The 26195-nt window shown below is 41.7% G+C and overlaps 2 protein-coding genes across 6 annotated transcripts in view; one reads left to right on the forward strand and one right to left on the reverse strand.

Moving 5' to 3' along the window:
* The window catches only part of LOC107312793 (uncharacterized), a 215635-nt gene that overhangs the window by 122855 nt on the left and 66585 nt on the right, over positions 1–26195 (reverse strand). The gene's annotated exons all lie outside the window — the stretch shown is intronic.
* The window catches only part of LOC107312792 (vascular endothelial growth factor receptor kdr-like), a 114419-nt gene that overhangs the window by 82018 nt on the left and 6206 nt on the right, over positions 1–26195 (forward strand). The window contains exons 14-29 of one of the 5 annotated variants that reach the window (XM_015860500.3): positions 118–264; positions 1710–1835; positions 1947–2053; positions 3343–3478; positions 4789–4893; positions 7226–7342; positions 8441–8529; positions 8917–9082; positions 9659–9756; positions 10385–10507; positions 10617–10728; positions 16154–16253; positions 16826–16931; positions 18600–18724; positions 18961–19039; positions 21156–21250. In XM_015860500.3, coding sequence (XP_015715986.2) covers positions 118–264; positions 1710–1835; positions 1947–2053; positions 3343–3478; positions 4789–4893; positions 7226–7342; positions 8441–8529; positions 8917–9082; positions 9659–9756; positions 10385–10507; positions 10617–10728; positions 16154–16253; positions 16826–16931; positions 18600–18724; positions 18961–19039; positions 21156–21250 — 1831 coding nt within the window. The remainder of the gene's footprint in view (positions 1–117; positions 265–1709; positions 1836–1946; positions 2054–3342; positions 3479–4788; positions 4894–7225; positions 7343–8440; positions 8530–8916; positions 9083–9658; positions 9757–10384; positions 10508–10616; positions 10729–16153; positions 16254–16825; positions 16932–18599; positions 18725–18960; positions 19040–21155; positions 21251–26195) is intronic. The other 4 variants (XM_032444344.2, XM_032444343.2, XM_085546165.1 and 1 more) reach the window with 4 other exon arrangements.

Genomic DNA, 26195 nt, shown 5'->3' on the forward strand with positions numbered 1-26195 from the left:
GAGGTTAACACGCTTTGCAGTGAGCAGATAACCCCTCTCTGCAGCTGGTTCAAGGGATAAGGTGTAGGAGATGCCTCCTGGAATCTCACTGTGTATTGTTTTCCTTTGTGACTGCAGCAAAGGCAGCCCCATATGTCCTACAGAATCTGACAGACCTGGAGGTTAATATCAGTGGCAAGATCATCCTGGAGTGCAGAGTCAGCGGAACACCTGAGCCGCAGGTTACATGGAGCAAGGATGGCTACCCCATCTCAGCAGCATCAGGTGAGCATGCTTTCTAGAGCACTGCTCTAACTCATGGTGATGAAAGGCACTATGGAACTGCCACAAGTGGGAACCTGCCAACGTGGCTGAGAGGGGATACCAGACATGACCTATTGAAACATGAGCACAAATCCAAGTATGTTGGACCCCTGCAGCAGTTTCTGACTTGGACTTCAAGGTCTGAGCTGCCAACTGGCTGCAACTCGCTGCCTGTTCATGCAGCTTTCCTCATGCATGCAGCAGTATCTGTAGCGCACAGAACTATAACTCCCTACTTGCTGTTAGGCTCTGAAAACACAGGCCTGAACTGCCACACGTCCCTGGTGCTGGTCACAGTGTACTGCCATGAACTGTAGCAATTATACCCAATGGTCAGGTCAAGGCTTGATATGGTATCACTCATCTGTTCTTTATCTCTCACAACACAGAAAGGAGAATGGTGCAGCAGCTGTTGTTAGCATGGGGCAGGGCTCTTTCACCTGCACCTGGGACTCCTCATCTCTCTGTCCTGAGATGTCCTCCAAGTCAGTCAAGCCATGTCAGTAGCTAGTCCTGTAACTTTAATTTTGCATCTAGGTAGGAAATCTAGGATCATACATAATTCAGATCAGAGTGTTCTGAGCAGAAACTCTTTATAGCTACTGAAATTTTATAAATAATTCTAGAGGGACAAGCATGTAACATCCAACCAATGGAAACATAAATAAAATATTTGGAAAAAACACCTCAGGGTAAATATTTCAGCAGGGCACATGGTAAATGATGAGGTACCCTTGTTAACAGTGACAAGATTCATGGGCAGAACACCCTGCAGTGCAAAGTGCCCTTCCCTACTGGATTCAGAGCTCAACATGCTTCCCTGTTTCTGCCCCAAACACCTCCCTAGTGAAACAGATAAAATCTTAGTTTCGTACCACAAAATCAGGAAAATTAAATGTGGAGAAGCCTCACGTAGGTCATCCCTAGGTCATGTCTCTCTTGGCAACCCATCACTAGCTCCTGGCCTTCCATGAAGCCAGGATTTTTCCAGGCAAGCATACAACCTGATTACTATGTTCATGTGATTGAACTCCCAGCACTTCCCACAGCCTCTGAGATTCTGTCTTTCTCCAGTAGTTTCTTTGAGTTCCCTTTTCTTTCAGTGTATAATGTTGCACTCAGAAAAATTACCTTTTCATCACCTCACTAAATTCCATAAAAGTTTTATCAGACTCTGTCTACTTGTAATAAACTAACAGCTGGATTCAGTGTAGGATAAGTGATGCCCAAGCAATCTAAACTGGTGTCAGGTCATTGCCAAACCACAGTGAGGAACGTGGCTTTAAAATGACTCCTAGCAGCATCATAGGCATGGATGGGAGCTCATCTTCAGTGCTCTGCCTCCTAAAAGCATTTGGAGAAAGGTCGATTATTGTAATAAAATTCACCCAGATCCCTCATTGCAGGAATTTCCATGGAAAATAATACCCTGGTCATTGAGAGAGTGAAGAAGGATGATGAAGGGCTCTATGAATGCAAAGCGACCAATGACATGGGCCAAGACAGTACATCAGCCTTCATTAAAATACAAGGTGAGATCTAAGCTAAGGTAAAACACACATATTGTGCTGGACTGATGAGAACTACTGATCAATCATGAGCTTTGGCTATATTTAAAATCTGGTTGTACATTTAACCTGCAGGTTCTGAGGAGAAATCCAACATTGAAGTTATCATTTTGGTCTGCACTGGTCTCGCAGCTACCCTCTTCTGGCTCCTTCTGACCCTTTTCATTCGGAAACTGAGAAAAGTAAGAGAGCTTCCATACAGCACAAAGGCACTGAGACCCCTTTTATGCATAGCATCAGCGTTCAGGGCTGAAGTCAAGTCAGTGTGAATGGTTGGGGCAGATAGTAGAAAAACTGTGACAAATGTTCCTATAAAATTTAAGTCCAAGATTTCTGATGACAGCCCCCAGCCTTCCCAGAAGATCACGTGTACTTATGAGATTTCTACCCACTTCCACGGTATCATAAAATCAGGCTACTTCTTTTTTACGTGCCAAACTGCCTTGCAAGATTTGAAAACAAAACATTAAATCCTCTAAAACGAGGGCTTGATTTCAACAGCCGTCCAATAAGATTTCTCTGAAACAGATATTGAAGGGAGCGCTGTTCAAAGAAAAATTCTAGCATGTTTACTCTAGAAATGAGCCCAAACCACAGAGCTTATTTTATCTCCATACTTCGGTATTCTTTTACCTCCCTTTGTGACTCAGAAAATCGGAGTTTCAGTAAAGTTTCAAGGAATTTTACTCTGTTTCTCCTACAACAAATCATAAACAGAACAGCAACCACAGATCTCTGCTCTGAAGCTCACCCAAATGCAGCCCTAGTGCTGATACCTGATACTTGAACAAAATTTCCACTCTTACCACAAATACGGTTATTAATTTCATGTTTTTGCTCCTTGTTCCAAATACTGTGGAGAGCAGTAAATTTGCTATTGTATTTTACACCCACGTGAATCTGCTCACAGGTTCTACCAAATCACGATTTCTCACTGAGAAGCATTAAGAGTAACTATATTCACCAGATCTCAACTAACTTTAAATTAAAAATTAATTGATTTAATCAAATATTCAATTAAAATTCTGACTAAAGCCATCGCTACAAAACAGATAGCTGTGCAGATTCAAGTCTGCAAAACAAAATGTTGCTGCACTGAAAATGGAGCAGAACGTGCTCTGCAGGCCACCAGCAAGCACAGCTCATGGAGATCACAGAGAAAAGAACTGATTTCCTTTAATAGATACAGCCAGAGGACAGTGATAGATTTTGTGTCCTCAGAGTGTTTATCAACATTAATCCAAGACTCTGCCCAACGCCGATGAGTGACAGACATGCATAAACATTTATTTCCCAGATAAGAGGAGAGGCAAGAAACTGAAGGGATGCATTTATGGTTCGGAATAAATTTCAGAGTTAAGACTGCAATACAGGGAACTCCCCTACTTGTTTTTGATCTTATAAATGACAGCTCTCTCCCATTAGAATTGCAAAGTAAACACTGTGAACAATTTTTTTTCCAATTTTTTAGCCTGATGCCACAGATATTAAAACAGGATACCTGTCAATTATAATGGATCCAGAGGAAATGCCTCTTGATGAGCAGTGTGACCGTCTTCCCTATGACAGCAGTAAATGGGAGTTCCCAAGAGACAGACTGCGGTTGGGTGAGTGGTTTAGTGATTATTATTATAAAGAATGATGGTTTCTAATGCTTCTCAGTTTCAGTGGACCTGTTGTGCAATCTAAGCATCAGCCTACCATTTAGGGCTGGCATGCTCCCATCCTTTGGTGAGAATTGGCACCAAGTCACAGAATTCATTGTCATCCTTTATCAAGGTGAGACGAGGGGTTTGGTAAGAAAAGCAAAGATGTTGTCTCTCAAAACAGTTATCACCTCTTACTGTTCCTTGGAGAAGTGAAACCAAACTCTTAACAGGGAAAGGAAGGTACCTGCAGATACTGTGCCTGTCAAAAGCACGGCTTCCCTCCTATAGAGGACCAGGGAAACGGGTGAATCTGGAAGGTTACAGTCTTATATTAAATTTTTATTTTTAAGAAGTCTATTCATCAAATAATCAAGTATTTATCAACCATTCAAACTTGGCTTTGAGCTGTAAAGAACTATCAAGAAAAACAAACCCAATTTAACGGAACTCATCTCAACGGATGATAGAATGAAGAAATGTAAAAAGCAGACTGTGTTTGCTTAGAGAAACAGCAACACCTGTGTGCAACAATGACTGCAGGGAATATATGTGCATGCATGTGTGATTGGTGATTAAACTGGAGAATGGAGAAGGGAAAACAGATCAAACGAGAAAAAAAAAGAGAGAGAAGGTGGTGGGACATGGGCTCAAAGTGGCAGAGTGAAAGAGCCATACCACAATGCCCAGTGTACCCCACTGCATAACAAGTCAGAGCCCTCAGAGCACACTAGGTGGTATGGGCCTGAAAATTCAAATGAACATGAAACGATGAAAGATCGTCACCTGAAATTCCATTTAATATAGTTTTTACTTCAAATGAAACTCAGTAGCTAAAGGGTCAAAGGGTTCTGGCTGTCTGAGTGCCTTAGCAGGCCATCTCCATGACTGTGATTCATGAGAGATTAGGGTTCCACAATCCCACATTTAACCAGATTTTCCAGGGTTTGAGGATAACTGTATGTACTGTTTTTATCCTTAAGCCATATATATATGTATTCAGACCTGCCTTCAGCTGAATCCAGATTTATTTATTCTACTCTGTTCTATCACATTCTGTATTGCATTAAAGTCATATGGATATAAATCATACTGTTTATATCCGTATACTGCAAATATGTGATACAGGCTTCTGTTGACTGTCAGTCTACGTTGTGGCTGGGTGCTGGAGCCTTGTATTTCTTGCACAGCTGAGAATGCATGATTCCCTCTTACTTGATGCAGACTGTTTAAAGCCCCCTTTGGCTCACTCTTGACTCTTGCTTCTCTAGGTAAAACACTGGGTCACGGTGCTTTTGGGAAGGTGGTGGAAGCATCTGCTTTTGGCATTGATAAATCTTCAACCTGCAAAACAGTTGCCGTAAAAATGCTTAAAGGTACATATCCCTCTGAGATACTCAGGAGACTCCTCAGGGAATACGTGGGCAATAAGGTTTCCAGTTCTCAGCTCCAAACAAGTGTCACGTTCATTGTGTTCAGAAGGGAGTGGGTTTGCCATATGGGAGCAATTAGTCCTAACAGAATGGATCTTAACGTGTAGGAAATGACAAGCGTGCTCCATGCTGTGCTGCTGATTGAGTCTGGTATCCCTAGAGGAGGAAAACAGCAGCTTACAGGTCTATGAGGTTAGAAGAGAAACAGATTACAGAATGTAATTACACTAGATAGTCTGGAATTGGATCTAAGCCTTCGATCACAGCCCTTTCAGATGCACAACAGTGCAAGGGGCTGAGAAAAAGCAGTGCCAGGAGAGTAAATTAGAGACAACTTGCTTGCAATTATAGAAATTAAGGAAAGCTTTTACCATTCAGCAATGAGGAGTGGATGAACTTGGAGGCTATTCTTTCATATTACATTTACATATAAAGCCACTGCAGACAGCTTATGAATAAATGCATCAGCCAGCATATTGGCTTCTTGAGCTTCAGCTTTCTAGCTGCTCATGTAGGATTTTTTCAAAGGGGCAATCAATGCTCATTGGATAGCTTTGCACAGCCCACATTGCTCAGCATTGCTCTGCATGACTGTATTAACTCCTGCAATGCCATGAACTGGGAAATTCTCTTCCATCACAGCATTTGGCTTCTGTTGCTAGCTGCTTCTGATGCTCTGCTACTTCCCATCTCTCTCAAGTGCCAAACTCATCAGCTTATCACCACTCTGGACATCCTCAAAACCCAGTCTCCCTTGTCTGCATTACTTACTAGATCTTCAGATCATCATCTTTCGTTCTCATTTCCTCTGTTCCATGTACATCCCTGATGTATCCTAGAAACTACTGATCTAGCCACACTCCATCCAAAACTTACTGCCCTAGATAGCTCTGGGCTTTCATTCACTTCCATGCTGTGCTTCCCAGCTGATCCTCATGTCAGCTTCACCCTGCCCACACATATTCAGCCAAAACTGACAGTTTTTCCATCTCATTTTACCTTTTTCCCCCTTAGAGGGGTCAGCCAGCTCTAACCCGGTGTTCCCAAACTAACATGCCCATAATTCATCATATTCCTGAATAAACCAGATTCCCTAGCTTAAATCAATCCATTGTAGTGTATCTGTCATTTCCTTGAAGCTGACTGGTATCTGTTCTGGTTTGAAGGTGACATGTTAATGTGCTAAATTATTTGAAGCATTTCAGGCGCTGCTTTGTTTAGCTGTTACCAGGTGTGTGTTCTGGCTCACGCTAGTGTAAATCAGGAGAGGTGTCACCCACACACACATCTGTGACACCAGTGACTGAAGAAACCTTGGGCTTGGAGTAACTCCTTTATGACACGCAGTTTGGTGAAAACTTGCTTATGGGAATCCTACCAACAGATACCAACAGTTACATTTATTACCAAAAAAAACCTCAATCTGTTATGTAACTGTTTTTTCATTTCTAAATCTCACATGATTTTGCTAAAGCAAAAAACAGAGGAAACAGGATGCAGCCCCTTTTTCTTACAATAAATTTTGACATGACAGTTTTGGAAGGAAGGCAGAGGAAACAGGTCAACATCTGAAGACCACTCAGGATTGAGAACGTCTTCCTTAACTTTGGCAGCCAAAGAGAATGGAAGTGCAGAATAGCTGGCTAACCAGTGATCGTGAAGTCTGGAGATCATGGTTTGTACACAGAGTCCCCTCAGCTTGGTTTGAATATGTATTTCTTGGGCCGATGAGATCTCACAGGACAGAGATTTAGTAATGCTGTATGTTCTCCAGTACCTTTTGGAACTCATCTTGCAGATGTAGGGGCTTTCTTCAACATCTGCATTGGAGTGATGTTCAGTACTGCATAGAAATATATTCAAAGGTATTGTAAAGAAGTACTGCTAAGCTGCACATCACTGCTACCAAAAGAGAAGCACATTATTCTGCGTGTTATTGTTACTTAGAATGATTGTTCCTTTACTAAGCTTGCAAATTTCAGCTTCTGCAAAGGTTCTGTGGGATCTGATTTAGGTAGGTTCTCCTACAGGACAGTAACCTCTGTAACCCATCCTAAAGAAAGGAAGGGTCACTCAAAAGATAGTGTTATTCCACTTCATAAAGGTCACCAGGAAACAATGAAGCAGCTGAATTATTATCTATCTGAGAGTCTGAAAGGCAAAGATACTGCAAATAACCTGGGTGGCTTTTGTTTCCAAGTATAAACAGGATCTTGCCACGTCCTGTTGAAAATATCCTGTTGTGTAAAGATGATTTTTTCCTGTTTATCTTAAGCAGAATGTGCAACTACTAATGAATGCAAGGCTTTAATGTCTGAACTGAAGATCCTCATCCACATAGGACACCATCTGAATGTAGTCAACCTGCTGGGAGCCTGCACCAAAGCTGGAGGTAAGAAGTGCTCACTAAATACGAAGCAAAGAAGAAACCCTTCTCAGATACAATGGCATCTCAATGTATCTGTGGTGCAGTGCCCAAGTCTCATGCACACACTGTTAATGAAACCACAAGGAGTGCTTGTACTGCTGCAGATATGGCTGCATCATGTGAATGGCTTCTGAAACTTTTCCCCAGCCAGAAGTGTCACTTCTCCATCTTTTTTTTTTTTTCCTATCTTCTTTGTAAGTTCATTTACATAAGAGAATATGAGCTGCAGAGAGATGGGATCCTTCATTGCAGTTCAGTGCCTTAGTCTTCCACATGGGTACCATACATCATTTCAGAGGTGCTTGTCCCCTTCTTCTCTCTCTTCTTTCCCACCTTGTCTAAAATGTACTGGAGGCACCAGGCTAAGAAGTACTGGAGGCTTCCTCTTCCCAAGCAATTCACTCCTGCTAGGCAAAGGCAGGCATTTTGCATAGTATGCAGGAAGCCTTAGGCAGTCCAAAGCTGAATGGAGTAGCAGCATGGACTTCCAAGGGGTTGAGCTGACATGACATGACAGTACACCATGCAAAAATCTATTGGGAAGTGAAGACTTAAACAAAAGATTCCACAAATCTTAGACCTTTGTCACTAAAGCATCTCTGGCTGTGCTTGTGCAGTCACTGCATTGAGAAGGTTACAGCTCTGGTCAATAGGATCTGTCAAGGATCCAGCACACTTTCATTGCCTCCACTGGCATCAGCTCCACCCAAAACAAGCAATTGCAAAGACAGAGGATGCTGTGATTCTGTGATAAACAATCATAATAATGTAGGAGAGTGCATGTTCTTCTTTATAATTCTGAATTTTACTTTGCCTGTAAATAAGAAATAAATACTAATATTCATCATCAAATGGAGAAAAGAATCAGTGCTGTATTTCCATCTTTCTGTATCTACTGTTGATGATGTGCTGCTGGAGTGTCACTGCTCTGTTTCCTAAATTCCTCACCTATTTAACAGGAATGATAGCATTTACCTATTTTGAAGAGGATTTGTGAGGATAAGGTAACGTTAAGTGCTATGCAGTGCTTCAGAACTCATTTGACTTCCACTGTTTTTTTAGGTCCTTTAATGGTCATAGTAGAATATTGCAAATATGGAAATCTGTCCAATTATCTACGAGGAAAGCGAGGAGATTTCATTGCATACAAGGTAAAGGAACAACAGTCGTAAGCCAAAGAACTAACAACTCCTGACCTTAAGTTCAGTTTTTTCTGCATTAACGCAGGGGGTTGGTATTTATATAGGCTGCTTTCACACCGCACTTCAATTCATATGAGCAAGAAAAGGACACGGTCTTCCTTGTAGGACCTCACTCCCATCCTCTTCTCTTAGTCTCATCTAGCCTGCTTCTACCTAACTTTCATGGTGCAGTACTGGTAAATGAGAGTAAAGTGGGGGGACCTGTATTAATAAATAGGAAGCTGGGGAACATCGTTTTCAAATATGGTTTAATTGCATCCCCAGGGGACCTTTTCTCCTCTCCCTCTGCCATTCCATTGCATAACTTTCAGTACCTCAGTTTTATACCATTTCTAGTCCCAGGAGAACTCTGGCCAAGCAGAGAAAAGCCTGGATGAGTCCAGCAGTGATTTGACAGAGCTGATCAAGAGACGCCTTGAGAGTGTAGCCAGCACTGGGAGCTCTGCCAGCTCAGGATTTATTGAAGATAAGAGTTACAGTGACTCTGAAGAGGATGAAGAAGGTAAAAGAAACCCACCTAATCCCACATCTTTCATTGTGAAGATTTCTGTTAGTTATCTTTCCATTGCCTGGTCAGAGCCATACACACTGTCGCACGCTTTACAAGCCCTTACACTGCATGGTGTGCTTCAGGAACCACAGATTCTTTCTCCTGCCTGTGCCTCACTCCAACTTTCTCACAAAAAGAAATTTGCAATAGCATATGTATACGAAAGCTGCTCCTGTTGTGTAGGAGTAACAGCAGCATTTTACCAGATTTGTTTGGCCCAATCTGTCCCCTGTCTCTTCACACACTATAAATAGTTCCCCTCTCTTTTATCCCCAGATATTGTTTTCCCCATAGCTAAATGATGTGAATAATGTTGGATTAAACTCTTTTAGCCATCTGGTCTGGCTCTAGGTCAGTGATTCCCAAGCCAGAACTGTGACTCTGGTGAAGTCATAGTATTTTAGACAACTTGTGAGCCTAACAATCCTCAGATGCAGGACGGGGATCATCAGTGTGGCAGCAACACCAGCGTCCACAAGCTGTGGGACTGCTGCTATAGTGTTCTGCTCTGTCTGTGATCTCTCCTAGATGCTGAAGATCTGTACAAGCGGCCACTGACTTTGGAAGATCTGATTTGTTACAGCTTCCAGGTTGCAAAAGGGATGGAATTTCTTGCCTCCAGAAAAGTGAGTTCATTAAAACATTGTGGGTATCTGACATGAAGAAACCCAAATAGCTGTTGAGCCTGTGTGATCTGTTCTTTGATTCTGTAGTAAAGTGTTGGAGATCACCTTAGCTCTAGTGGTTAAGCTGTCAGTAGCACTGAAGGAGCTGTGAAGGAGCATCTGTCATGCTCTGGGCTGGGAAGGTATGACTACACACTGTATGAACAAAATGACTCCACACAAAGTATGAACAAAATCAAGAGCTTGGACTTAGCACAAAGCTACATGGCGGCAGTTGCCTATGTGAAATGACCCTGTTCTCACACATACCCATGGGACTGCATTTGCAAATGTAGCTCCTGCTGCTTTTTGATCTCTCCCAAATCTGCCAAATAATAATTAACTGGAAAATAGTGTTCCCTTCGTCTCATCATTACAATGAACACTATTTCATACGGAAAAAAAAATTCTGAAGATGAACTGCAATACTTAGTTTGTTCCCCAAGTTATTTTCTCCCTCTCTTTAACCTTCTCACAACAAAAGCACCTTTATCTATCCATCTCCAAAGGAGGTCTCATGCTTTCATCTCTAGCTGCGACCCGCTGTCCAGGCAAACTCCTGATGTTGCCTCTCTTTGTTCCCTCGCAGTGCATCCATCGGGACTTGGCAGCAAGGAACATCCTTCTTTCTGAGAACAACGTGGTGAAGATCTGTGACTTTGGGCTAGCCAGGGACATTTACAAAGACCCTGACTATGTACGGAAAGGAGATGTAAGTGGAAAAAAACCTAAAATGCTCATCTCAGACATTTATTCTTCTAAGACTCGAGCAGATTGTTAACAACACTTCTGGCAATGTGTTATGTCTTCTGCATTCTTAGGCAAGACTGCCACTCAAATGGATGGCTCCAGAAGCAATTTTTGATAAGATTTACACAACACAGAGTGATGTGTGGTCTTTTGGAGTTCTGCTATGGGAAATATTTTCTCTAGGTAAGGATGTTTTTTTTTTCTCCTAACTGATCGGTCTGTGGTTACTATGAGAAACTTTTGACAAAAGATAATAATGTGATGTCATGTTTCTATTTCAGTCAGTACAATTGTACAGTGCCTATCAGGTGTAAAATAAAGTCAACACGAACTCCATCTGGCAAAGTACATGAAAGCAGTGAATACGGCGGATGGGGAAAGGAACCAAACAAAATCTAAAACCCTGGACTTGACATTTGTAGTAACTGTAACCAACAGAGCACAGAGATAACGCAAGCCTCAGATACTCAGGAGTGAAATATTTCTTTGAGAGCAATCAATAAGTTTCCCCATTAAACCATGTTTTCCCTCAAGCTCTCTGTTTCAGGAAACCACGCTGCCCAGAGGTTGCAGAGGGTTGCACCGCTGCTGACAACAGAGGTCTGATGTTGCTTGTAGCAGACCAGGAAACACTGAGGAGTTTGCTCACATCACATTTTATCTCAGTCCATTATCTTCCCCACAAAAACTAAGTTAGATTTTAAACAAGAAAAATGTACTGGCAACAGCTGCCATCAGGTTGACATGAGAGCTGGTGCTAGGCTCTGCTTAAATCGTTTTGGCAGCAAACAGGTAGAATGCATACGCTTCTGGCCATATCATTTGCAAGCCACAAAGTTTTTGAAGGGATGGTAATACTGTCCTTTACATAAATTTAATCTCCTGATGCTGTTAGAAATCTCAGCTTCACTGAGCCCTGGTTACTGTCCAGTAGATAAAGCCCTGAAATGTAGACAAGTGGTCTTAAAGGGAGTTGGATTTTGCAGCTCACAGATTCTCTTTACAGAGCAGCAAGTCTTGTTTTCCTGAGGGAATTTAGGAATGTCAGCTCTGGCTTCTTAATCAGCATTTGCAGACAAAAGAAAACAAGCAGAATTGTCAACTTAAGCTTCTGAATTTGAAAGCAAACTCTGTAATTTCCTACTATCTTTGGTCCATGGATCAGATGTAATTAATGATTGGGCTCAAGATGCCGAGTCCAGATCTGGATGCAAAGTCAAGAGGTGTTTCTAAGTCAAACTTTATTCAGGGTTGTTTGCAAAGAACACAACCTAATTTCAGTAAAAATCTTTGATTTGGACTTTTCTCTATTTTATATCAGCATGCAAAAGAAAGTTCACCCTCAGATGGTTAAAGCAAGTGGCAGGTGTTGCTTTCCCCCAGCCTAGCTCTATTTATTTACAGGTTTGCTACTTTGGTGTAACACTTCCAGTGCTCTGTAACAGGATTGTGCTGTGTGTATTTTGAAACACCACAGAAAGATGAGACTCCAGAAGTGCTGGCAATGCCCCAGTTTTAACAGAGGGTTGCAGGAGATGCATCAGCATCAGCACACAGAGACATGCACAGGGGGGGTGGTCTCTCTATTGTGCATCTCCAAGAAACCAAATGGGCTGCACACTCATGAATGGTAAAGATGTCAACGTTGGGTCATTTGGCCTTTAATTTCAAAGACTAATAGCAATTAAAATTTTTTCACTGAAATTCATTTAACTACTTGGAAAAAAAGAAAAAGAAAGAAAGAAAGAAAGAAAGAAAGAAAGAAAGAAAGAAAGAAAGAAAGAAAGAAAGAAAGAAAGAAAGAAAGAAAGAAAGAAAGAAAGAAAGAAAGAAAGAAAGAAAGAAAGAAAGAAAGAAAGAAAGAAAGAAAGAAAGAAAGAAAGAAAGAAAGAAAGAAAGAAAGAAAGAAAGAAAGAAAGAAAGAAAGAAAGAAAGAAAGAAAGAAAGAAAGAAAGAGCACATATATCTGCTTTCTTTTCGTCTTAGATAGCCTTTTTTCTTAACAAAGGTGCTTACTGGGGACAACAGACTGTGCTGTTCTGAATTTAGGGAAATCTACCAGCTTACTCCAAGGGCTGCCATTCGTAGAGCTGCTGTCCTCACTGTGACGTAGATCCAAACTGCTTTCCTCAGTCCATGGCACAGACTCAAAACCAAGGCATTTTCTCTTAAGAGGGTTTTCATTCAGATCATCCAAGCATGCCTGTGGTTTGGCACCACTCACATCTGCAGCTCACACGATAAATATTTAATTAAGGATTTGTGTCACTGATTGAACTCTCTTATATAAGTTTTACAGATATTTGAGAGCCAGGGAAAGGAAAGTTATTTGTCATTGCTACAGGGCATGCTTTAGCTCCCACTTACATCTGCTGCTTTTTACAGGGTCCCACAGACTTAGCAGCCTCGGGAAAAAAAACAGCTTCTGACTAGCAAAATGTAGAGTTGGTTTGGATGTGGGTCCCTCCAGGGTCAGCAGCTGAATGAAGCATGATAGGCTTCCTCTTGACAGGTTGGCAGACTGGGTCTGTTTTGGTGGCATACAGGGAAATCAGAACTGGAAAGACTGTTCATTTTAATCTGGGGCTGGGTTTGCATTGAGCTCTGCATTATGTAAATGGAGCCAGCGCACCTCATGTCAGGTAGTGCCAGCAATTCCTAATAGATCCTGAAGGCATTTACAGAATGGCAATGTCCCTTGGAATTTAAATATGCACTGTTCAAAAGGTAATCAGATGTAATTATGTAAACAAGTAGTGCCTGGTTGTATAACATCAACATCTTATTATCCTACTAAAATAAAACCAAGATCAAAAGAGTACTACTATATCAAATGCATGCCACTTCTTTGAGCATTTTGAAACAGATTTCCCCTAAGGAAAATGTAATGTTTATACCTTATACCATATGCTTCAGCCTACATTTCTCTTAAGCTGTCTCAGCATCCCAAATCCAAGCTATGAGGTAGTCTATATGAAGTACAGTGGTGAGTGGAGGTGGGAGAGATTTCCCTACTTTTGAGATCTGAACTGCCTTCAGCTAGTAGGAGGCCAGCAGCAGTCAAAATATAAAATAACAAAACACTTTGCAATCATAATTCAAGGCAGTTCACTCTTGCCTTCCCTGTACTTGATCTCACCAACATATTGCAGTTGCTTTGAACAGTGATGTAATCACAGAATCACAGAATCACAGAATTGTAGGGGTTGGAAGGGACCTCTAGAGATCATCGAGTCCAACCCCCCTGCCAAAGCAGGCTCCCTGCACCATGTCACACAGGTAGGTATCCAGGCAGGTCTTGAATATCTCCAGAGAAGGAGACTCCACCACCTCCCTGGGCAGCCTGTTCCAGTGCTCCGTCACCCTCACTGTAAAGAAGTTCTTCCGTACATTCATACGGAACTTCCTATGCTGTAGTTTCATCCCATTACCCCTAGTCCTATCCCCACGCACTACTGAAAAGAGACCAGACTCACCACTATGGCTCCCACACCTCAGGTATTTATAAACCTGGATCAAGTCCCCTCTCAGCCTTCTTTTCTCAAGGCTAAACAGACCCAGATCGTGAATAGGTAATAATCGTGAATAGGTAACTCAAATTGACTTACTTGACTTGATTTACTGAAGGAACTGGGGCTGTTTAGTCTGAGAAAGAGGAGGCTGAGGGGAGACCTTATTGCTCTCTTTCAGTACCTGAAAGTTGATTGCAGCAAGAGCGGGATTGGTCTCTTCTCACTGGTGACAGGTGACAGGACAAGGGGAAATGGCCTTAAGTAGTGCCAGGGAAAGTTTAGGTTGGATATCAGGAAAAACTTATTTATAGAAAGGGTTGTTAAGCACTTAGAGAAGCCTCCCCAAGGAGACGGTTGAGTTGCCATCCCTGAATGAGTAAAAAATTGGTTTGGATGTGATGCTCATGGACATGGTGGGCTGCTAGAGTTAGGGTAGCATGGTTAGGTTGTGGTTGGACTTGATGATCTTTTGGGACTTCTCCAACCTGAGCTATTCTATGATTCTTTGACAGATCAAATGGAATTCTCCATCTTTCCCCAGTCAGTTCCACTGCCTTGTCTTCAAGGTCTCAGTCCCAGTCAACCTATACAGATACAAAGACAAGCTATTGATAGGTCAGGAGATGTACAAGTGTCAGTTTAGTAGCATGGACAACAGTCAGTGCTTCCAGACCCTATACCCTATATCCATGCCTTTTGCTTAGTTTAACTCTGGGTAAACAGTGCTGTAGTGCCTATCTGTTCACTTAATCAGAAAGATCATGAGAGCTGATGGAAGCATGTTTAGAGATCTCTGGCCAATGTGTGATGCCATGTAAGCTAAATGTTACATAAGCAAGATATTATGATCATAATGACAGAACAAAGACAAAATTAGGAAGGAAATTCAAGATGCAAAGCAGAAATGATACTCCTGACTATTCCTAAGATACATAGCTCCAGGGAACACTCTCGACACTGTGATCTGATACTTGCACATCAAGGAATGTACTGTGGCTAAGCACCTCCGAACTTGGAATGCCATCAGAGCCTATTTGCTGTGTTGAGCTGCCCTCTTATGGAGTTCCCTGGACTTCTACCCCTGCACAGTGTTGCAGATTGAGTGGTCAGATTCACAGAATAGAATAATTCTAGGAGCAGTCACATTTTGGCACCCTCTTCTCTGCTTTCCTCCAAAAGATTTCTGCTGTGCTTGTGGCACCTCCAAAGGCAAAGCACTCAGTGATGTTTCCAAACTTGGGGGGAAAATACAGGAAATAAATACACAGGAATGCTGTAGACAGTAAATCATATACAGTTTCCTCGAGGGCTGGATGCAGATCCAGATTCCATTCAATCCTCTTTGTTAAGACTTGATTAAATTTTCTTCCAAATTCACCATCCAGCCTGTAGGATGCCAAGATGTGAAAGACAGGAGCTGGATGACATGAAAAGCTTTTGCTGAGAAGGAAGGGAAGAAACTTTACAGATCTTTCAAGTTTATCTCCAATAGGTTAAGTAATTTTTCAGACTTTAGTACAGACATCTCTTGAATTCTACCTATGAGGTTCAGATTACTCAGATGCCAGAGTACTTCCATGAATTATATGTTTGCTCCTCCTATTTATGGTACATTGTAAAGTACAGATGTCATAAAATGATGATCATAAGTTGTGGTAAGCCCTTTTTCTCTAATTAGTTGCAGAGGACAGTACATTCAATTAATACTCTGAATTTATTACTAATTTATTACTCTGAATATAAATGAAATCAGTCTCCCTGGAAAACAGTACATAACTAACTGTATGAACTAGAAATCCCTTACAAAGAGGTCATCAGAAATCTCAAACTAAGAACATTTATTTCTCTTCTGCCATGTTTTACCTTGGAGTGGTCCTTCCTACATTACAAATTCAGAGGAGACAGTGTGACTGAAACCTCTAAAAAGAAAGAGTGAGTCTGTATTGTTTTGCCAACTGAAACATTTAGACAGTGGTTACAGCCATTTCTTTGCTCCAGCCTCTTTTAATACAAGACTCCAGATGATCTCGATTTCTCAGCAGATGTCACCAACTTGTGTTTCATTCTCTGAACACCCTTCTTACTTTTCCCATCAGGTGCCTCCCCATACCCCGGAGTGCAGATAGATGAGGACTTCTGCCGACGGCTCAAGGAAGGAACCCGGATGAGATCACCAGAATATTCTACTCCAGAAGTGTAAGAGCTCCTGGTTTTGTACTGAGAGATGCTGCATGTCATTTAAGTGTCACAAAAGGGATTATAAGAAGTCTGGAGGAGGAAGGAGACCTCATTGGGTGATGGCAGTATTTTGCATTTTATTTTCAGTAAACACTGTAGTTGTGCATACACTGGATCACCTGATAACACAGATGAATGCTAGTGAAAAACCTAGTCAACTCAACCTCTGCCAACAAGAAGATGAACAGATCTCCCTAACTTTGTTATAGTTCATGAATGTAAACTCAGGAATCTGTTGTATGCTGGCATCCATAGCTATGACTTTTTTCAGCAACATCACTAGGACCTATCAGTCCAATCAGTCTAAAGCTAGGCAAGAATAAGGAATCTACAGGCTCTTTTAAAATGAGATATAGGTTAAAAAATGTTCCACGTGAAACTAGAGTGAAATTTCAGCACATGGAAATTTGAACACATCTTAATCTCAAACTACCCGAATGAGGACCAAAACAAGCAGTAGCAGAAAAAAAACAGTTTGGATGCAAAGATCGTGTCATTCTATTTTTTCAATACCTGTGGTTTTTATTTAGCTACCAGACAATGCTGGACTGCTGGCATGGAGTGCCTACAGAGAGGCCAACCTTCACTGAGCTTGTAGAGCGCTTAGGAGACCTTCTTCAGGCCAATGTACAGCAGGTACAGCAACACAAATACTTCTTCAGTGAACATGGACCTATATAAATGTGTGTGTGTGTGTATGTACGTGCCTGTACACATGTAAAGACTATGATAAGCAGCAATATTCAGTTTGATTTCATAACACGGGTTACAATGAAAATGGCTGCTGAAGTGAGTAAAGAAAATGTTTGTTATTCAAAAGGGGTTATATTTCAAAACTAGAAGTTTATCCATACCTAATAAGAGAAACTTACAGTACAGTAATTTAAATATCGGCTCATTTGCCCCTTAGAGGAACAATATTGCTTTACCTCACAAACAATTTTAATTAGATTTCAGTGTAGTAAACTGCTAGTTGGGATGAACTGTCTCAGTTTCTGAGCTGATGTTCATCAGTGCTCTTAGGAGCTTTAAAAGGATGCAGTGTGAATCTCAGAAAGTCAATAACGTAATAATTAATTTCATAATAGTTAACTGCTTTCCTTCCTCAGTAAAAACAACCTGATCCATTATGTAACAGTCAATTTACAACTCTCCTCCAGCTCACTCCCATTTGTAAATAAATTTAGTGAAGGCAATTTGAAGAGGGCCCAGTTTGCATTATGAAGAACTTGTGAGCTTTGTGCTGAAAGGGAAGTAAATTAAGGAGATATAAAAATCATGATAAGGGAACAGGGTACTAAATTGGTTCAAAAACAAAAGGAATTTTGGACAAATGGTTTTAGGGCCTGGCAATTTCTGATGATTTCTGCAGTGGTGTAAATGACAATGCAGAGCTTATTAATATGTGAACTGAATTCCGTTAAACCTGTGGCACCAATTTCTTGTAAGGATGAGAAATAAAATCCCTTGAGGCTTTTCTAAGGACTGGCTCTTCTTAAGCTGCAACTCCTTAAGCTGATAATAAGCAAAGTCTCCACGTAGGCAATATTATTTAACCAATTCCAAACTCTGTTAAAATTGTATCAGCCATAAGGACTTTGTGACTTCCTGCTGCTTCCTCCCTCCTCTAAAATTCCAAATAAAACTTTGGATTTTAGCGTCCCTAACATCAGCCCCTTGAAATTCCCAGCACAATGACAATGCAAGGTATTGCTTTGAGAAACGGTAAATCAGTGAAATTCCATTCCCCTTCACTGGGGCAGAACAGCCAAGCATCTGGAATGCAGCAGTGATCACAAGGAAATTACTGCAAACTCGCTGAGGGCACTGCTGTGAAAGGCAGCAGAGCTGGCTGCTGGCTGCACACCCACTGACCCCTCTGTGTGCCTGGTTCTGCCATGCCATGTGCGAGGGATGTCTACATGTCCTACAAGTGCTGTGAGAATCAGTGGGGCCAAGGCTCAGACAGGTGCCGGGAAGAGAAAACAGACCAACTGCAGATGAACACTGGGGAGTTAGAGAGTTTTCAACCTTTTTATGTCATATATTATGCAAAGTGAGGAATTTTCCTCATTCAAAGCCTTCCACACAGTAAATGTTGTATAAAGCCACACATTCTAACTTCCATGTGTTATGAAGAACATTAATGATTAATACATTGCATTAATGAAATGTACAACTAAAATAAAAAATGATCCTTTCCCAGTGTAAAGCCCTGTGTAATATGGTAACTTTTAACATCTCAGATGCAGTATAAAACTGTATTTACCAGCTTTGTGTTCTCTTATGCTAATTATTTTATAGGATGGTAAAGACTATATCCCACTGAACATTACCTTATGTCCTGATGGAGAGCCTAACTCCAAAACTTGCCCTGTGGAGGAGAATTTGAACAACTGTGTTAATCGCTGGAGTGCAGTGGAAACTGGGTAAGAGGAACATCTCTGAGCACGGGTGAGAGAGAGAGGGAGATTTGATGTAGCTGGGTTGATTTCACAGTGTGGCTGTTCTAAGTGAGTTGGACAAAAATACTTGTCAGAGTATTGTTTATTAATTACAATAGATAACAAAGAAAGACTGGGATGAGAATGGAGCTGTGGCAGGGTGACTAGCTGAGCTACCAGTGTCTATCTGGGCCTCATTCCGCCCCTCAACTATCTTGCAGCAGCAGCAGCAAGAGGCGTCCTCTGAGTGTGGAGACATTTGATGAAGTTTCAGTGGGAAAGGAGAAGGTGATGCATGAGGTAAGTGGGGCGACAACAGGTCTGTGCAACAACAGGGAGGAACATGCAGTTAGTTTGACAGATAGTTTAAAGAGAAGCTCATGTGTTAGTAGATTGGCTTTGGTCAGGATGCGGAGCTTCATGTTACAGCTGGACAGGAACGTATTTCATTATCAGTTTGGTTTTTTCCCCATAAGAAAATGGCAGCTTACTGAAATTGAACCATTGAAGAAAATGTCCCAAGGAGAATCCAGCTGGCTGAACCAGGCAACAGCTGGATGGTGAGGGGGTCAGTTCAGGCGGAACTGGACCAAGATATAAATACTGGCTTTCCTTGATTCAAAGAGCTTTAGCTTGCAATTTCCCCACTCTAGGTGGGCATTTTTATTGATAGCTTAATGGCTCTGCATGTGGGAGGGTGTTGAAAGCTTTCATTTTCACTCCAGTGGAGAACAGAAGCTTATTTTGTTGCAGAATTTGTTGCTTGGCTTGTTGGCTTCCTCTGAAATTACAGTTCTGGAGTGGAGTTTTTTTTTCTATTTTTTTTTACTTCCTTATTTAAACAAAGCAAACAAACAAAACCTATAAATTTACTCAGGTAATAACTGGCTGCAGCACACTCCACTTGCCTCTATGACAGATCCTGTGCCACTAAAGAGAGACCTTTGTAATGCATGTTTGAGGCATGTACAAAGTAGAAGAAGCTGGCTAGAAATGGAAGAAGGCAGCACCTTCTAGGAGAAGGAAAAGAATAGAAGAATGTGTGCAGTCATCTATCAGTACACCAGTCTGTCTGCTTTGCTGCTGGGGTACAGCCCAGCACACCCAGCTAATGCTCCCTTGGGAGCACAGAATTGATGCTAATTATTCCCTAGCATTCTGCCGAATGTAATTCCTGTGCCTTTATCAGTGCATCTTCAGAGATTAGGGGCTTAGAATTTCCTCTGGTTCCTGCATCTCCTTTTGCCAGATAAAGATTTGTTCCTCAGAACCATGTGGAGACATTTAGTAGATAGATCTGGTATCAGTAAGAGATCTTTGCTGCCAGCACAAGTATTACTAAATGCTCCTTCTTCATGGCATTTTAAAGCAAGCCCTTATATGGAGGGAGAAAAGTTTCAAAAAAACAAAAGGGTGATACATTAATAGGTTGGAAGTGAATGTGAGAGGTATCAATGAGAATCTTTTGAAGAAAATGATGGTATGATCTATTTTTGGGCTAAGTAAATGCACTTGAATCACTATAATTATCTTAAATACCACGGCATTCATGCTGATTAGGTCATTATTTCAAAGAGTTGCCCAGGAGCTCAAAAACTCTTCCACACCTTCCTGCCATTCTGTTGATTTTATGTAGTATCTGTTAAGATTTTTATGGGTTTTTTTTTACAATTTCTCTGTAAGAAAATTGAAAAGGAACACTGAGATAAATTATTTCTAGAGCATGTTATTTTAAGGGGAAATAATAAAGATAAAAGACAGAGAGAAATCCAGGCTAAATAGCTGCATAATCAGGACCAGCTGGCTGAAAACTGATAATACTGGCTCTGATAAGAGAAAAATCAGAAGAATGGGCTTAATTTCCTATACCAACTGGACGTATCTCTATGTTAAGCATGTCACTAGACAGCACGCAATTGAAAGTTCTGATGCAGACATGTGCCTTGCAGGTTGATGGCTGGTGTCCAGTTCTCCCTGACGATGCCCATGATCTTAATAATCAGAGTAGCTGGTAGCCCCTACATTAGATCCAGCACAGAAATATCGACATATAACACTGCAGTATCACATGTACAGGTTGTCACCTTCCTGTCAGTACCCTACTGATAACTGTGTGGACAGGGAGCTCCAACCTCTGCAGGCCACAGTGAAGGAGAAATTGGATTCTCCCGCCCTTGTTTTGTCTGCTCTGTAGCTGGAGACAATTTTATGAGGTGAAGTTCTGGGCCAAAAGCTGTATCATCACAAAATAAAAGAGCTAGAATTTGCTATTTTTACTAGCTCCTTGGCTTTCCTTCTGCACTGATTTCAGCGCTGGTTTAGTTTGACTTCACACTCTCCCCAGGGTATACAACTTCTAATTTCAGAGTCCTTCATGTTGACACTGTGCTGATGTTCTCCTCCTTTTGCTATCCAGGAGTCAGACAGCGGGATGGTGTTAACATCAGATGAGATAAAAAGCCCAAAGAGGCTGGAAATCCGCTCCTGGCCTTACGGGATCATGGCACTTGCGTGAGTACTTTTGATGCATTTCTTTTGAAGTCAGTGCGCCATTCAGAAAAATGCTTCCAAAATTTATAATTTTTGTTCTGATTCCATAAGCAAAGCTCTTAGACTTTCTAAACAAGCTAGAAGGAGAAGCAACTGTAACAGAAAGGTCATGATTAACGTATTTCAAGATCAAGAAAGCTATGATGTAAACTGTTTCCAGAAAGAAGCTGAACATAAAGGACACTTCTAGGTCTCTGAAAGGGATGCAGCATCGTTGTATTTATACTACAGGAAGGTTAATTAATGTGAAGAATGTCGATTCTTGTGATAAAAACGAAAATGCATTTCATCAGCTTTGAACACGTAATGTCTCATCAACCAATTGAACATCTTTTGCCAAAGTAAGCCAAGTTGCTTTGCAATTCTGAGTCACATCCCAAAAACAGAAGAGTACTCTCTAGTGAAGCTGGTTTCTCCTGTTCATGCTCTAATCTGCTGGGACAGAATATTCTGCCCGTGACAAATGCTAAGAGTGAAACAGCTTGAGGCATACACTTCTACTTTGGCTTTTTCTTGTCTACCTTTGTAGCGTTCTCCTTTACTGGTGGGACAAAGTTTGGAAAATGTGAATGACTAATCCAGAGAATAACATTTATTATTATACCAGCAACAAAGCTCTTTCTAATTTTAGATGCATAGGACTGGCACCTTTGCAATTGGTGGGATGTAGGAAAAATGAAGAAGGAATGTTTAGTAAAAGATAGTTTAAGCACTACAGATTTTTGTAAGGTGCATTTACTAGTGTTCTGAATTCTTCAATTGCTGTTTCACAACTGTCGTGACAGTCCTCCAGAGAAGACTTTAATCTTACCACCTGCATAATCCTATGAGTTGCTTTTTTGTTGTTTAGTTTACAAGTAGAAGCTGTGCCAGTGTTTGCTGTATGTTATGCATTCATGGTACAGTCCATCAGAGCAGAACAAAAGCAGATGATTTCTTAGCTAGCAGTTCTTTCCATTTCTGTAACAGGCAGGCAGAGGCAGGACGCAAACCTAGCAATGAAACTGGCCCCCATTTTTACCTTTGTCAAAATGAATAATAGCTGTAATCACCCATGTAATGATTCAGATGCCAACATGTAGAATTTCAGAGACAAGTGACTCAAAATATTGTTAAAAAACAATTCTAGAGTAAAGGATTCCATACTATTCAGTTAATTAAGCTAATTGCATTTTAATTGAACTGCCTAGAGTTTTCTCTGAAATCCGTTGATGAGATTTTTGTTGGTTTCCTCTGCATTAAATTCAATGATTTTTCCCACCAGAGCAATTTCTTGTTTTGCATTGAGTCACACAGTTTGTCACATTAAAGAGAGACAATAGATGTAAAAAAAGGCTATCACAATTCCTGGGTAGTATGGGGGAGCTGACATGAAAGTGCACAGTGAGAATATAAAAGTATTTCAGAGGAGATATAGCTCTGAAGAAGCTTACCTTGTCTTTTCAGACCTTAAAACTACATATTCCTATATGAATGCTTGATGGCAAGAGACAAGCAGAAAGGAGAAAAGGGAAAAGGTTGCCCAGCTAAGGGTAGAGAGCCTTGCAGCATGAGCAGGGAGCATTCAGATGCTTCAGGACACGAGTGTGCCGTTAGGATCCTGCTGCTCAGAAGCACTGTCTGCAGCACTCCCAAACACCTGGCACAGGTCTAGCAGAGGTTGGGATTAGGGTTCAAGTATCTGTCTTACGCACATGCTGAGGGGATTTCTGCACAGTGCAGTGCATTGCTATGGAAACCAAATGGCATCAGCTCTAAAAAAAAGCTGTTCAAATGTCAGGAACTGTATTGGAACACCACTTTACCTGCTCTGATTCACTTCTCCACGGCATGATGTCATCCTGACACAATTCCAGCATATACGTACACAACACACGCAGCCTTCCTGGTAAAACCTGACCAGGAGATTTTAGCCACCTCTGACTGTTGTTCACATTTCCACCCTTGGATTTGAAGAAACTGGGGAAGAACGAGGTTCTCTCTCTCTTCAAAGCTTTCTGCTGAGAACTCTTGTCACCCTTGTTAACTGTGTACATCTCCCTCTCAAAAACATTTACCCTGGATCCTTTTCAAACAGTCTTTCTTTTATAAAACAAAACTGTTCAAAGGCTTAGCGTGTTTTCTAAACCAGGGTGGCTGCATTTATTATTTTGCCTAAACCTTTCTGCTTATTTATCTTCTCTATTTCTATTTATCTTATCATTTCTCTGACAAGTTTAAAATATGACAACACTACACACCATAGGATGAATCTTCAAGGTGAACCTGGTGCTCTGAGCCTGGGACTGCTGTTGAGCTGCACTGATCATGTCTGAGCCTTAGGTATCTAGACTTCCAAAGACTTCCATTTGGTTCTGACTGCAGTGCTTTTCATCTCACTGCCTTCTGAGTGACAGAGCTAAAGTCAGAGGCTTCCATTCTGGGTGCTTTGATCTTCAGAAAGGTGACCAGCCTTATGAGGGGACATACTCTGAGTGCATGATTTTGGCCTGTTAGAACTTTGTTCTAACTGTGTTTTGTGGTTAGAAATGCTTCAAAACAATGAATTCTTGATCTTAATCCCTTGAGCTTTCCTTGCCAGCAGCTACTGATTGCAGTGATACAGCCAGAGGGGACCCAGGAGTAAATTCCTACTGCACAGCAATGTCGAGGATGTTTTAAAGCAAGCAGCAAACAGACATAGCTATTAGAGGAAGAAATAACCCTTTCATTTCTTTCCATGCAGAAAACATAAAGAAATCTCTGGTTCCCTGTGCCTTGTCAGACACCTATGAAAGCTGTTACAGGGCCATGAAGCCCCCACATCTCATTATGAGATGCAGCCAGGAGACAAACTGTGTTTGTACATCCCCCATAAACCTCCCTAATTTGCAGGTGTCTTTCTGAAAGAGAGGAGTCAAGTGCTGTGCCCTGCAGTCTCAGCACTGCCAATGAAATAAGGCTGAAGCCCGCTCAGTACATCTGCAATGTGTTTCCCCAACCAGTACTGCATAGAAGTGTGCCTATTACAAAAGAGAGTCCTTTTGGTTACAAAATCAGTTTAAGGACAGGAAATGGAAGTGTTCAGGTTAGATTTTCATCTTTCCCCTTGCCCTGCCAAAAACAGTACGTGTTCTGGGAAGGACAGAAAAGTTTTCAGGTTGGTCTTTGTGTAAAATATGATCAGCCTGGATCAGTGGGCAAATGTGTTTCATTGACTGTCATACCCCATCCTCACTGTTTCACTGTCACAGTGTTAGCACACCTCATCCTCACCATGTATCACTGAGCATCATGGTGTTTGCCTGCCTCACCCTCACACTGCTGGGGGAGAACGCTGACAGCCACACAGAGCTGGATGGCACAGCCACAATGCTGAGCAGTTTTACCCAAACTAAACATCTCCTTTGTCACTTCCAGTGGCTGCAGTTTTCAGAAGTTAGGCAAAATCAGCCTGAGGAGATTCCTTTGGGGCAGCGCAATACCACCCCAGCTGAAACACTGAGTCAAATAATGTCTAGTTTCTAATGAAATTTTTTAATTGCATATCCACTACTAACTTTTGTAGCTACATAATTGTGTGATTAATCTAGTGACTTCTGTCAGAGAATGCTTACCTGTAGACTCAGGGAGAAATCTTCTACCTTATCCAGGACAGTATGACTGGCTCAGGGCACAGAGGGGTTTTTGCTCCCTGGGGCAGAGCACTGAGTGCTGCCAGGGGCAAGGCACCACTGCACTGACTGATGTGGTTTGGCTTTTCACATGCAAAAAATGAGATTTCAAGGACAGACAGAAAAGGGAAGATGCAGTCTGGTTTGCCAATATACAGTCCAAGCATGTGTACATCTCTCTGTTTCTGAGCACAAACACAGTGGATTGGAGGGACAGTAAGAATAGAACAGCAAAGGGAAAAATGCAAAGACCCTTGCATAGCTTCAATTTAGGAAAATGCATTTAGAAAGAAAGGATAGTTTTTAAAGTTAATTGCATTTTGCTCTACAATAAGATGGCTAATGACAAAAAATTGCTTCCAACTGAGCCCGTCGGCTTTCTGCACTCCTTGAGACATCCCTGGCCAAGGAGAACAGAACTGTTAAGGGTTAGGTTGGCTACACAGTGGGAAACTTTCATATCCAGGAATACTTGCTAGGAGGCTACATGGATATGAATGTTTCCCACTGTGTAGCCAACCTAACCCTGAACATTTCAGTTCTCCAGCACCCTGAGCTATGCAGGCTGGGGACAAGTTACACAGGTACATCCAAGCTTTGCCTTACCACTCTGATGTCTGTGTTCAGCTCCTCAAGACCCAGCTAGGGACACAAACATTCTGTGTAAAGCAGGCAATGCACACTAAACCAGACCAGCCACAAGGCAGCCAGTCTCCTGTTGCAGCTGGCTGGGACCGCAGCACTTTGCTCTGCCTGAGTCTGGCTGCAGGCCTAGAATTGAAGCCTTGTGCACTGGGATGCACACAGCATCACCTGCTGCACGCAGTTCTCTAAGAGGATACCTACAGGGATGGACAGTTTACAGATGGACAGGCTTTGAAATGTGATTGTGGTCATATTCATAGAACAGTATTCTACTCTACCAATGCACTGTACTCGTGAACTTTCCAGAATTAACAACATTTTAAATGAAGGCATTGGCTCTAATTCTGTCACTCAGACTGAGAGTATTTGCAGCTGATAGGAAAATCAAAGCATTTGTTAAGTTCCAGATTCAGAGGCAAGGTAATACAAGTCCTAGAGTCACAGTGGTATCACTTAGCAGGTCTGAGTACAGCTGCATGCTGCAATTCTGTCCTGCCCAGCACCAGCTGCTCCTAGGACTGCAGCACTTCTCTGTATTGCACCTGCACAGTACAACAGTACACACTGTTGGCATCCCCAATCTACTGCTTCCACACTCACTGTATTTG

The sequence above is a fragment of the Coturnix japonica genome, chromosome 4, assembly GCF_054131305.1.
Source record: "Coturnix japonica strain WE chromosome 4, WE-NBRP24, whole genome shotgun sequence".
Lineage (NCBI taxonomy): Eukaryota > Metazoa > Chordata > Aves > Galliformes > Phasianidae > Coturnix > Coturnix japonica.